We start from the raw sequence: 14,887 nt of genomic DNA on the forward strand, positions 1-14,887 counted from the left end.
GTGGCAGACACGGGACTCGGGTGCACGAGTCATAAATCAACTTATTTTCTTTATGTCGTATAGTCTGATAGGTGTTAAGTTCAAATTGCACGTGGTCAATGACTGAAGCTGTGTATTGCATGTTGTCTTTAGCAGACAGGCAGACAGACATATAGGTGTGAATAAACCAGAAACTGAGCTTTCTCTGTGACAGAGACTGCTTACCACAATCAACAAGTTGTTTTACGTAACGAGTAGATTATTTACTTGTTTGTGTGCACAACCAAGATTAGACTACTGCTCACGACCTCAGACGCCGGGCATGCATACTGTTTCAAGGTCCGCGAACCTATTCACTGCGCATGCGTTATGGACGCAGCGCAGCACAGCTGTTGAAACCAGTCCCCCCCCCCCCCCCCCCCAGCGCTGGGGGGAATTTAGTGAAACCTTTGAACTCCGATTTCGCGGGCTTTTTTTTCATCGCGTTTTTTCCAACTTTATAGCTTGAATTGGCATTTTTTATGATTTGTTTCGGTAAGTGCATACCGAAAGGTACCAGAATCTGCAAAGTTGTGTTTTACGTTGCATGTGACCTTTAAATTACAATTATCATATCTGGGCTTCGTGTCGGAAATTAATCCACACAATCGAAGAGCAACGTGCATAGTAATATTGCAATGTCTCAACGTCTCAACACTGACACATAACCAGCACATGGACACCATCGATTTATGCAAGTATCGTACCATTACATGAAGTCCTTGAAATAAGTAAGCTATCAGGTTAAGTACTATTTGAAAGCGATCCTCCCCAGCATCATTGGCCCGTCATGACTCTAGGTCCGATTCGAATCCAAACATATTTACATTCTGTTTAACAATTGAATCTTGTCCCCATTTCGGTTTTGCTATGGTTGTCAGATAAATGACTGTTGATGATATCTTTTTTTATACATTTATCAAATAAACAACGTGTAGCAATGTGTTACAACTGTGACATTGTTCTTTTGTATTTTTCTTTATGAAATATACTGTATCAGGAAGAACCTTATCTCCCCATGATATATGTAGGGCGCACACTAAACAACAACGTAACTCCCCGAGGTTATATCTAAATATTACAATGACACAAGACAGATAAGAAGATGTGATAAAACCAAATCAATCGATTTGAGATCAGCTTTAGTTTGAGCTCACACATTTTAGGGTATTGGGGGCATGCCCTTATCCTTTGCTTCACAATGAACTTTTATGTGGCAACATGTGTATGTAGCAATCCTGGTGCACAATATTGTCAGATTACTTAACACGCATAGTATGTATGGGTGTACACTGAGTGGTTTGTCGAAGTGTAGGTTTAGTTTAGCAATTTACACGTTAGATTTCAGTCTTTATTTCAATCCAACTGTATGCGTATTGATTGAGTTTAACGTAACAAGAATGTGTTATTCGATAATCGGGTTGTTTATACTTATAAATGTGCATTAAAAACGCACACCTGTGTGGAAATTATTTTCAAACAGGTAACGTAAATAATTTGGAACTGTAACCTACCAGTGTATACAATAGATAAACATTGTTTACGTTGTTTTTTGTTTTAAAAACACACGATTACATAACTCCAAGTGTGCACATTCTTTTGAAAGTTAGTTTAACGGTAAGGAGATTTAAGCTTGGGGTGATTCGACTATTTCAAGTCAAAACGTTTCGATAAAGCTTGTTGTTATTTTTCGTTTGTCTGACGGTTTATATCGCACGCCTGGGATTATGAGTGATCTACCGCAAATTGTGTTTTGAAAGTTACATAATTATCCTACCTATGTTTCGTTTTTATGGAAGTCACCGGCATAATATTATCTCTCAAAAAAGGGGAATCCGTACACGTACATTCATTGGTTGTCAGCAGTGGTTTCTGCGCGTTGCTGACATAACCCACAGCTACTATATGGTTGCGTCCTTAGTTAGTACCAATAGAAACACTCAAAGAATGATGTGATATAAACTTGCGATATTTCAGCTCACACTATATGGACGTAACGCCATGGGAGTCATCGGCTTGGTCACGGGTGTTCTACTGCTTCTTCTTGAAGGCAATATGCCCTCCGTTAAAGTTCATCGCTGTAGATAAGCTCTTTGTCGAAAACCGCCCCCAGTCTGTGCCTGTGCCTCCCCCTATACAGCCCCACCGTGCAGGACATCTGGTACAGTTAACGGAAGTGCATAAGTCAACACGCAATAGGGGCGCGCCGATGGTGAGGAGACTGGACGCACTGTCTCTGACTCTAGCTCACAGTGAGAACGTAACAACTGACCGAAATGGTCAAACTAATTTATATCAGGAAGGTGTCCCTGTAGTTAGTCTGAATTGTTGTGGCTTGCGGGGCGACTCGAGTATCTGGAGTTTATAAGTTTATTTGAGAATAATGATGTCTTATGTTTTCAGGAAACGAAGACTTAACTCACTTGATGGCTTAACGTTGGATGGCTATAAACAATTTCTACAACATCACTCTAAAGCAATGAGGCATTCTGGTGGCATTGAACTCGCGATGAGAAATAACCTTGTACAATATATTACATTATTACATCACGAAAACGAATATATTCTCTGGTTCAAAATCTCGAGGAAGCTGCTCAAGATTGCACAGGATATGGAAGCTGGTGTAGTGTACATTCCCCACCGAAGGATCGAAATATGCTTCCGATGATATATTTTATCAGGCTGAACAGAGGGATTTACACGGCGTGACATGCACATATTATGTCATGTTAACCGGTGATTTTAATGCGAGGAATTCAACTGTAAATGATTATATTGTTATTGATAATTTTGTCTCGAAGGAATTTGGTCTTCATCTTGATCCAGACGAAGTACTGCTAAACACTGGTTTACCAAAACACAGGCATAGTATGGACATGGGTAAAACTGATAATTACGGTAAACAGCTGATGGATCTGTGTAGAAGCCTTAGTTCATATATATGTAATGGATGCGTGGTCAATGATTCTAATATTGGAAGAAACACCTGTAATAATAGGAGTTTAATTGATTACATCATTCTTTCTGCTCCATGTTTGTCTCTGATTAATAACTTGATTTCTCAATGTTTCTGATGTTCTTGATTCCCCCCCCCCCCCCTTGCTATCAGATGTACACTACCCTGTTACACTTTCTCTCTGTCAAGTGGTATTAAAACTAAATACGACTCTGTTCTGTGCGAAACCCTAGAATCTACTACAATGATACTGAAAAGAGACGAAGGCGATACGAGATAGATAGAGCAAGAGTATTCCGCGATAACATTGATGTTATCAACAAACTGAAGGACAGAAGTGATGCGATTTGCCATGACGTGTTGACTTTAAGTCAACAGATTAACTGAGGACGTAGCGCACGTGCTGGTTGATGCTGCACGTAATACGTTCGGTGTCAAACGTACAAAAAGCGCAAACGCGTTAAAACGAACAAGCCCTGGTTTAGTAAAGAATGTAGGGATATTATGCAACTTTATCGTAAGTCGAGACGCCGGTAAAAGAAAAAATGTAATCATGAAAATTATGCAATGTACCAGCATCATGGCTGGTTGTATAAAAAATGTATGAACAAACATATTAGGCAACATAAACATGAAACTAGCACTATGCTACGTAATAAATTTAGGCATTCGCCGGAAGAGTTTTGGAGAATTGTCAATTCTCAAGTAAATGATGATAATTCTTTAATACATATTAAAATACATAGAAATATTTCATTTTTTTTCTAAATCTTTAAACGATGTTGGTCACAATGATAATATCGAGGATGATCTTCGAGCTCATATGATAACTCCATGCTTAATAGACACATTACGTTAGAAGAAATATGTTCAAAATCTGCTATACTATCTTCAATAAATGAAATCTTCAAAGTATATTTAATACCCTTCACATAATTTATCTTTAAAACATTTTAAACACATTTTCAAAAATGAAATATTTTTATACATATGACATGACATAACATACTTTTTCCCCATGAAAAAACATCACATACTCCAACCAGATACGAAACGGTTTCTGCATACTCAGTTGGGATTTTGTGCCCGGCTAGCAGGAGGTCTTTCTAAAATTGGGGTTGATGGTCAGAATTTCGGTATTTCTTCTTCTTAGGGTGCTGCTTCCCTCCCGTAAGTATCTGACTGATGACATTCTCCGTGTGACACTGGTCTTGTGTAATGATGTCTATGAAGCTGTGTATGTTGGTGCGATTGTCCAGCCTTACTTATCCGAGCATGCCATCCTTCGACGCGGTTGTTGGTACGGGAACCAGTAGAGCGGAAATGGTTCCATTCTGATCTGCCTGCGTCAATCCACACTTCAGTCACATAATCGCTAAACATCAACACTCGTGGATTGGTCAAGTCTGCGTTTTTAAGAGTGAGTAACCAGACATCGTAGATGGCATTCAGTCTGATGATGGGCAAGGAGGATGCACGACTAACTAGGCGATTCACAGATGGATTGTTTGCAAATTCAGTATGCAGTCCAAAACGTTGTACATTACGCCAAATGGCTTGACGAAAGTAGAACAAACAGGCCTTTAAGTCACAGTGGAAGATGTCTCTGGCGGCATTCTGGGCGGCAGTCACTACCTGCTGCTGCTTTCTGCTTGAGAATTATGAAGAAGCGGTGGTAAGTTGTCTGTTTCTTGTCTGGTAATAGGGCATAGAAAAGTGGAAACATATATAATAATCCTCTGGATAAATTGATGGACATGGTTTGCTGTTGCATTTGACCTTTTCTTTCATTTCTTTCAGACTGGCAAGGAACATGCCTATGACAACTCTTTTCTGGTTTGCTGGATGATTGTGCAGATCTCTGTTAGTTTGTGATGAGACCATCAATGGTGTTGATTGTAGCTGGGCATGTAGCTACGCAACAGTTCCAATGAATATTGGAGTTTCTGCGTCTCTTGAATTTGTTTCCTTGGCACACAAGATTCTGATCTTCAAGTTCACCTGTACATTTGCCATTTTGCAATGGTGGAATAACTAACCAGAGACAATATATACCCCTTCTGAAAATTAAAATAAACAACAGTAAATGCATGTCATGAACGTTTAATAAAATATCAATCAATTAGTGTCAGTACAATCAAACGTGTTCACTTCGCCATACACCCTGAACTGACCTGAGTTCACCTCAACCCTACTGACTTTATGACATGTTCCCTCTGCTTGTAAAAAGGCTTGTTTAGGAAAGTTATTCACTTGTCTTTTGAACTCCAGATTAAACAGTTACCTAGAATTAAACAACAATTCTTAGTCTATCACAGGCTGGCTTCCGAGAAAACATGTCATTTTAAATATGTAAAACCAGTATTTCAAAACCTGTAAGGCCGGGCGGGACAACTTAGGAATGGCCAGCGAGTCCTAACTTGACATACTGAAGGGAGCAAGCTACAAAGACATATTTTATATCATTGGAAAGATCTCGAGGAGATGAACACGAAAAGTTCATTTGCCAGTGTGTTCACGTGTTAATAAGCCCACAAATTGGCTCTGAAAATGCATTTCTGCAGAAATTTCTGGGAGAATTTTTTTTTTCCGCAGAAACTTCTGGCAGAATTTTTTTTTCCCGCAGAAATTTCTGGCAGAAATATTTTTCCCGCAGAAATTTCTGGCAGAAATGTTTTATTTCACTACCAGAATTATCTTAATTTAACAAAATTAGAGAGTATAAGTAATGATACTGCTGCATGAGTGGTAGTTTCATGTTTATTCCAAGTAATAAGCACTTAGCGTGATCAACGGATCTGATATTTTTGTTTGATACCAGAATTATATTAGTTGAATAAGATTAAAGACAATCGTTAAATAATTTAATATAGACTTTCTTTAAATGGTGTCGTTTTCCCTGTTTAAAGCCTATTAGTACCAGTACCAGTATTGGGTTGCATTTTCTAATCTCAATAAGCCTACATTGTTTTTGCATGCGACATGGGTTGAAGGCGAATAGAGACGAAACCGGACATATACTACATACATACAATATAATAACAATGTAAGACGTGTGAGCCATAATTTGAATTCATCAACATGCCCGAAAAGACCAGCGTACCAGATGAGATGATAAACAACACCTGTGACAATGCATCAGTGTTCAAAGTGTCAATACCCGCGAAAATGTAATTGCCTCTTTGAAACAATGATTTTTGCCGAAGTGGCCACCGAGTTTTCACACCTGTTAATCCCATTCAAGAATGACTAATGTGGTACAATATCCCCTTTATATTTGTTATTCCTACCTTTTTTTAACCAAGACCCTAGTGAGTGAATTATCGTCCCATCATGACAGAAGCTAGTGAGATAACTTGATTGGCGTGTTTTCGCAACAAAGGCCAGTGGTTGAAATGTTAAATTGTATAAATGTGTCTGTGATGATGGCAGTTTATATCACTGTTCTAGTGTACCGTCGGCATATTATCAGTTACATGTTTTTAAACAGGAATAGTAAGAACTATGTTGGTCACTCGTGGATTCGTGCAAAATACAGCGTTAAACAGTTTGAAAATATTCCAATCATTATGATTCATCCATCCACTTCTAAGCACACACAATAGAAGAAGTTGTTATCCATAAATATTATATATTGAAATGTTGGGTTTTGTACATACAGACCTTGAAACTGACAATCTGAGTTTGCACTCAGTTCCGTCCGACCCAGTCATCCGGGAAAATGGAGGTAGTTTGTTTGCAACCCACAGACGTAATAACATGTCATGTGTACAGGAATCGCACCTGCCTGTCTGTCTAATTACATAATGTGACGGAGACAGACCCCAGGTGCACGAGCCATAAAGCAGTGTAGTTTGTTTACGGTGTATAGCCTGATAGGTGTTAAGTTGGTAAATGATTGAAGCTAAGTACTGCATATTGTCATTAGCAGACAAGCAGAGTGACAGGTGACAATAAACAGACGTTGCGCTTTGTCTATGACATAGACTGCTTGTCACAATCAATGTATTCTTTGTTGCCATATACATGATTTAAAACATTTCAGTTTTCAAACTGAACTATGAAATTAGCATTTCTAATACTATACATTTTTTTTTCAAAAGCATGGGTTGCAAATATGCAGGTACTGTACCAGTGTATTGTTATTATTGCCGAACCAGGATGCTTGTAACCACAAGAAACATCTCTTGTTCTCCCACTTCCACCGCAACGATAATCTTGCACACATCACTAGTGTTTATACGAGTTCAAGTTGGCTGTCCGGTTCATAATAATCACTGCACATGTGCTATGGGTGGTGAAACCACTTTTTCCCCCTGCGCTGGGGAAGCGTTTTTTCAATCGCGTTATTTTCAACTTCATAACTTTATTTTGCATTTTTGATAATTTGTTACCGAACCGATTCAGAATCTGCAAAGAACTGTTTTGTGTTGCATGTGACCTTGAACCGACAAGACGTACTGGATATACTCTATAAAACGTCTATTGTCCATGCAGCACCAACTGGCATTGTTTCGCTGTATTTCCCCAGTGGCCGCTCTCTGGCTTGCGCAATTATTAACCGCGGTGTCCACTCAAGGCCAACCGAACCGGAACGATGACCGCTTATAGAGACAACCTGATAAACCATACTCGGTGGCCACTCCGGCATAAATTATTGTTTCAACGAGGCAATTACATTTTCGCGGGCATTGTCACTTTGAACACTGATGCATTGTTTATCATCTCATCTGGTACGCTGGTCTTTACGGGCATGTTGATGAATTCAAATTATGGCTCACACGTCTTACATTGTTATTATATTGTATGTATGTAGTATATGTCCGGTTTCGTCTCTATTCGCCCTCAACCCATGTCGCATACAAAAACAATGTAGGCTTATTGGGATTAGAAAATGCACCCCGATACTGTTAAATTAATCTTGCACGACGTGAATCCACTAAGAACTTACAACTGTGTTATGATGAAACGGATGGGAATAATGCATAAGCCTTTTAAATTGTAAAAGCTATAATGAAATACGGTTAAATTCACACTGTAAAATTCTCGGTTGTCTGGTACTAATAGGCTTTAAACAGGGAAAACGACACCATTTAAAGAAAGTCTATATTAAATTATTTAACGATTGTGTTTAATCTTATTCAACTAAGATAATTCTAGTAGCGAAACAAAAATATCAGATCCGTTGATCACGCTAAGTGCTTATTACTTGGAATAAACATGAAACTACCACTCATGCAGCAGTATCATTACTTATACTCTCTAATTTTGTTAAATTAAGATAATTCTGGTAGTGAAATAAAACATTTCTGCCAGAAATTTCTGCGGGAAAAAAAAATTCTGCCAGAAATTTCTGCGGGAAAAAAAAATTCTGCCAGAAATTTCTGCAGAAATGCATTTTCAGAGCCAATTTGTGGGCTTATTAACACGTGAACACACTGGCAAATGAACTTTTCGTGTTCATCTCCTCGAGATCTTTCCAATGATATAAAATATGTCTTTGTAGCTTGCTCCCTTCTGTATGTCAAGTTAGGACTCGCTGGCCATTCCTAAGTTGTCCCGCCCGGCCTTCTGTAAACGAAAGCTTTCTTGTGCTTTTATCAATTTTACAAAGGCGTTCGATAGCTTATGGAGAGTGGGTCTTTGGCACAAAATGTTATCATACAACATTGATGGTAAATTCTTCAAGTTAATCCAAAGTATGTATAATAATATAAAATCCTGTGGTATGGTTGACAGCAATAGTTTCGACTTCTTCTTTACTTAGTCTGGTGTCCGACAGGGGGAAAATCTCTCACCATTATTATTTTCGATTTATCTCAGTGACTTGCATGTTTTTCTCGAGAGCGAAGGGTGTAAGGACGTTGATGTCTATTGTGTGTATGAAGATTTTGTGTACGTGTGAACCAAATTTATTATTTTTTGTATACGGATGATGCGATACTTCTTGGACAAACCCAGAAACAACTTCAGAATTCCCTTGATGCATTCAAAACACATTGTGATACATGGAAACTCCGTGTAAACATATCAAGAACTAAGATTATTATATTTGGAGGGGGTGTCGGTAATAAATCTAAACAATCTCGCTACTATAATTAATCTGTTGCATATTTTAATACTACAAATTGCCCTATATGGGATCGAAATGTGAGGATATGAAAATATAACATTTTTGCTTAAATGCCATTTTTATACTTACCTGGTAGAAAGCCAACATTGCTCACTTGAGTGGTGCTTACTCAATTTCTCTCATAACATCTCTCTCTCTACATAAAGTAGAGACGCGAGGTCGACATACGGGCGGTAGGTCACCCAGGTCACTGGATGACCTATACACGTCATTCCCTTACCCAGCGATGCAGGCAATATAAGCGTCAGGAGGGAAGACTGGGCGGGAACTCCCGACTTTTGGCTTTCTACCAGGTAAGTATAAAATGACATTTAATCAAAAATGTTATATTTTTTACATACTTATCAGGTAAGAAAGCCAACAAAATGACACAGAGGGGGAGGGCTGAGAGCGTGGACACGGGACTCGCCCGTGCGTCTCTACGTAAAGAAGAACAGAGAAACCCCGAGGGGAGCGACCTTGCGGAAGCATCCGTCACCGCACTAGAGGGCACTAGAGGGCGGGTAGGACATGAACCACTGCCCGGACACCTCCGCTAAGGAGGGGGAGTGGACGGCAAACCCGGAAGGGACACCCAACATAATAAAACACCGAAGGAGTGGAGAGAAGAAACAGAATTGTTTATTTTACACAAAACGGTGGGGAGCTGAAGATCGCCGTCCCTGTCTGAGGGAGCGCGTGTGGTCTGTATATACTTGGAGAACCCTGATGGGACCCAGAGAGATGGCTCCCTCCTCTGCAGGGTCTACCAACGGCCCTAAAGAAGGGATGTGGAAGGTACGTACCATTTCGTCTGCCTGTTGGTTTTTGCCAACTCAAATGGTGAAGAGCCCCCGTTCTGTGCCGGGCAAAGACCTGGAGCCCTAGTCTGGAAATGCCTGCCAGATCCTCGTTGGAGAGGGCTCTTAAATAGTGGTTGGCGAACACCAAGCCGAACTTCCAGTAGCAGCCCACCATGATGTCCACCACCGAAATGTTGCGGTGATAAGCCATGGCTGTGGCTGTGGATTAGACCGAGGAGGAAGTGGCCTGTCCTGACCCTTATAGGCCTCTATTATGCCGGACCGAAGGTAGACCCCAAGAGCTCTCCTGTCAATCTCCGAGCCTCCTTCCTCCCCAACCCCCCCCCCCCCCCCCCCCCCCAACGTGTGAGGGAGCGGGTGCAGTCTGTATATACTAGGAGAACCCTGATGGGGCAGAGAGATGACTCCCTCCTCTGCAGGGTCTACCAACGGCCCTCAGGAAGGGATATGGAAGGTACGTACCAGTTACGTTTATGGTTTTGGGGCGAGTTGGGTCGTTTACCTGTGAACATCACAATCGCTGAAAGGATGATCACATTTTGGCATAATCTAGAAACCACATTTCCCCCGTATAGGTTGTCATCGCGTGTACTTCAGCTCTTCAAATTAGACAACTATCTTAATCTCCGTAACAATGATGTATGGACATCTCACATAAAAATATTTTAAACAGTTGTGGCCTATCTTATGTATTTGATAACCCCAGTAGTGTTTGTAAACAGTGGCTAGTCTCAATGATCGAAACAACTCTTAATGATCATTTTATACACAAATGGAGGGAAGATATACATGAAAGCTCCAAGGGTAATTATTATGATTTGTTCAAATATCCGCCGTCGTTTGAAAAGTACCTTCTATTACCTCTGTACGCTTCTCGGCCCATCAGGTCATTTCGGACATCAAACCATCACTTACCAATGAAGAGTGGCAGCAGGAAAAATGTACCAAGAGTAAACAGAAATTGTTATCTTTGTAACTCACCGGCGATAGCCGACGAATTTCACTACCTGTATAAATGTTCGTTTTTTGATTGCATAAGATCCCAATATATCCCCACATATAACAGCAATGGCCGAATCTCGCGAAAATGAAACTACTGTATACCTCAGATGATTATTCATTTGTTAAGAGTATTTCAACATTTATAAGACCTATCAATAACACCATAAAAGGATAACACACTAATATATTCATTGTTACCAAGTGATCATAACAATTTATCATTTATATGATGGTTTTCTTTGGACTGTTCCTGTACAACCAATAGTGGTTTGTCGGAATAAATACTAAAGACATATCTTATACTCAAACATGTTTATGAATAATGTCACGGGTTTATTTATTGCCATGTCTTTTAAAAACTTTAATCATACATTTAAAATGTAGCTTGGGTTCAGTTATGAAACGATTTACTCTAATGCACATGCAGTTCTGGGACAGATCAGGATTCACCACTGAAGCGCAGGATAGGTACATCCGGGTGCCTTTGTTCGGAATCGAACTGTTTCTGCAAGTGCAGTGACTAGTTCAGATGAGAGTCTAGACGCAAACCGTTTGTAATCGCTGGATTTCGAGACAGAAAACACTAATTTTGTAACCCGTGCTGCAACGATTACATCGACTTCGACTGGTCCAGTGGTGCAAGGATGCCAGATTCTGGTATCTACAAAACTGGCCACATGTATAATTTACTGACGAATCACATTTTCGCTTCAAGCCGTGACGGAAAGATAGGTACTTATCAACTTCGAAATGGAAGTGTTCTAGGAAGATAATGCAAGGGCGCACACAGCATATGCCACACACTGTGAGGCAGAATGAAAACACTACAGTGCTTGTTTGGCCATTCAAATCGCCCGACCTCAACCCCATCGAGCATATCCGGGATGACCTCTGCCAACGTGCACATGAACGTCAGCCGGAGCCCCTTACGTCAGATCAGCTCTCGGAAGCAGAAACAGCAAGAGGTATGGGATTGCATTAGAAGACGTCAGTCCATGCCGGGACTTGCGGGGGCACAGATAGTGAAGACAACTGGTAATGGACTCCTTCGCCTTGTGACGTTTTGTATACGCTATATATGTTAACAGACAATTGACCTGTGTTACTGTGAAATATGGCTGATCCACAAATAAAAGCACATTTGCAACCATCACAGATCAGGCACCCACCCACAAAGGTAATTTTGAACAAAATCACTAACATCAGGTAAGGTCACAGGTGTGTATGTGCATCGTAGCAGGACCAAACTCATAGGAATCCTCAGCAGTTAAGCTGCCAAATGACCTGATGACCTCTCCGTCACCAGCGTTGCTTAATGTAAACTGTGACCAAGACTGTACCGAGACCACGCACCACAATATTTAAAACCCTGCTAAATCCCCTAATGAAATAAAACACTTCCTGTTATAAATGATATTTACCTGTTACTATAATTATTTCTTTATTCGCCACATCAAATGATTCTCTGGAAATATTTAATTTTCAGATGTGAGGGCAGAGTTCTGTTACAACACCTACATGTATTGCGAGAATGGTTGTTGTGGGAGTACTTGTTGTGAAAACAACATGTAAGTATTGTACTTTGGACTGGTGGCTGCAGAATGTTTCCATAACCCAGTCGTGTTGGTGGAAATACCAAATGACAATGTGAGGCCAACCCAGTTGCAGAGTATTGATTGTACCTCGACTATCTGAGTTGTTACCCTTGATATCAACCACTTTTGTGACTGGGCTCAAAGTTACTTATAACTATTTACAGGGAAAGTTCAGAATAGAGTGAGTGAGTGACTTTTGTTTACACCGCATTTAGCCATATTCCAGCAATATGACGGCGAGAGACACCAGAAATAGGCCTCAAATAGTGGGAAATGGAACCCGGGTCTTCGGCGTAACGAGAATATACGACAGAGATATGAGGACATATAGAATGAAAACATAGCTGTTGTCGCTTGTATTCGGGTATGACGGAATGATATTGTCCGTCCTCCGGATATATCAATGAATGACTAAACAAATATTTCAGGACACGTCGATAATCATTCATCGGTTAGGCGAAACACCCACGTGTGAATCTTACCGGCAACAATGAAGGTTTCTCTGGTTAACTGTCCCTGTACAATCTGTACAACAGAACTACGTATTGTTCTTCATGTGCATACCACATGCGATGTTGGTTTGAATTTGACCGAGGCCCGTGAAGGTCCAGGGTAGAATAGGCCTCCAGCAACCCATAATTTCCGTAAAAGGCGACTAACGGAATTGGTGATCAGGCTCGTTGATGTGGTTGACATATGTGCTCGTTTCCCATTTGTGCAGATCGATACTCATGCTGTTGATCCCTGGATTGTCTGGTCTAGATTCGATTATTTACAGACCGCCGCCATGTATCTGGAATATTGCCGAGTGCGGCGTAAAACAAAACTCACTCACTCATTGAATTTGACCCAAGCACGAGGGTTAGTCTTTGGATTTGGTTGATTGGAGTGCTATTTACCGCCGCAATATTCCAGTTATATGGTGGTGGTCTGCAAATTATCGGACCTGACCAGTAATCATCATAATGAACATCGATCTAAGCAATTTGGATACGACGATACCAACCAAGTCTAGCCCAGAGACGTGAAAAATAAATAGCACGTCACAATTTAATTCTGGACTCACAAAAGTCCAGAAACTCACTGTGGCCACTCTGTCAGAAGGGTTTTGACAAAAATAAACATACAGCTGTTATGAATATGTGCTAAGGGTGAAAAAACTTCGAAAACTCAAAATTTAAACTCGCTCGCTCATGGCCGAACAGCGGCCATGGGCAGGTCAATGGGCGAGAACATTTAGTTTCGTCCAGAATTAATGGTTCGGAGGTTGTAAATGGATGAAAATATGTTAATTTGTTTTTACACCTTTTTTGTGTCTGTATAAGTGCTATCGAACATATATAAATGAATCCCCAATTAACATAACAAGCGATCTCATAAAGTGTATTTTACTTTTAAAAGCGTTCTCATAAAATATGTTTCAATTTTGAAGGCGATCTCATTAAGCATATATATTTAGGAATGCGTGGTAGTGTATTAGGGTACGAGAGTGTTCAGCGCAGAGGTACCTGTGTCCGCACGTGATGAGTGTGCTATAAAAGGGTGGACTGCACGTGAATCAGGCCCTTGAGATTCACGACTGACGGGGCAGGACTGCTGTTGCGTGCCTCGGTTGCACACTACAACATGCGGCACTTTTCGGATGACGGTGTTCCAGATTCTGCTTCCCCGAAACGTTCTGAGGAATCAAATGGTGACGAATTTCACTCATTTCAGCTGCTCCCGGACTATTTAGACGCTAAACTCTCTACACTTAAGAAAGAATTTATAAGTGAATCTGAGCAGCTGTCTTTGTCTATTTCAAAGGAAGGGAAATATGATAAATATTCTAACTTCAAATATGGAGGGAATTCTGTACAATATAAGTTTAATTGTGAGATTTTGGAGGGTTTAGACAACATTAAGTCATCGCTCTACAAGAAAGATACCACTGAGCTGTGTGAAACTATTGACTCTCTCTGTATGTCTGTTAAGAGACGCAAAAAGTTCATTCGTTTAGTGGACAAGTCCCCAGCTGGTTGGGGTGTTGTTTACAAAACCAGAAGGGAGCTTCATCGCTTCAGATTCTGATGAGGAACGTCGTTTAGAGAAAGCTGAAGCCAAAGCGCTCAGAAAACGTAGCCGAGGCCGCAGCAGCAGCAGCTCAAGACGTCCATGCGGCCCTACACATACATAAGTCAATCAACGTACAGGACAGCAGGAGATGCACAATAACCAGTCCTCTACTTTTCGTAGCCAGAGCCGGAGGGGTCCCAGACCTAACCAAAAGTGTTAATTCTGCGGAGATTCAGTCAGTGGAGGCAGACATGTCCGGCAGCTAAAATGTTGTCTTCCCGTGACGTGCAGTACGACGCCACAGGTTCTGACAAGAAGTAGCAAA

The 14,887-nt window shown here is 40.7% G+C and overlaps 1 protein-coding gene across 1 annotated transcript in view; it reads right to left on the minus strand.

The window, feature by feature from the left end:
* Positions 1-4,562: 4,562 nt before the first annotated feature.
* LOC137297280 (uncharacterized) overlaps positions 4,563-14,887 on the minus strand; it is a 32,397-nt gene continuing 22,072 nt past the window's right edge. Inside the window, exons 10-12 of the mRNA XM_067829293.1 lie at positions 14,016-14,185; positions 9,893-10,108; positions 4,563-4,669 (exon numbers count right to left, since the gene is read on the minus strand). Coding sequence (XP_067685394.1) covers positions 4,563-4,669; positions 9,893-10,108; positions 14,016-14,185 — 493 coding nt within the window. The remainder of the gene's footprint in view (positions 4,670-9,892; positions 10,109-14,015; positions 14,186-14,887) is intronic.

Source organism: Haliotis asinina, chromosome 9 (genome assembly GCF_037392515.1).
Source record: "Haliotis asinina isolate JCU_RB_2024 chromosome 9, JCU_Hal_asi_v2, whole genome shotgun sequence".
In the NCBI taxonomy this organism is placed as follows: Eukaryota; Metazoa; Mollusca; class Gastropoda; order Lepetellida; family Haliotidae; genus Haliotis; species Haliotis asinina.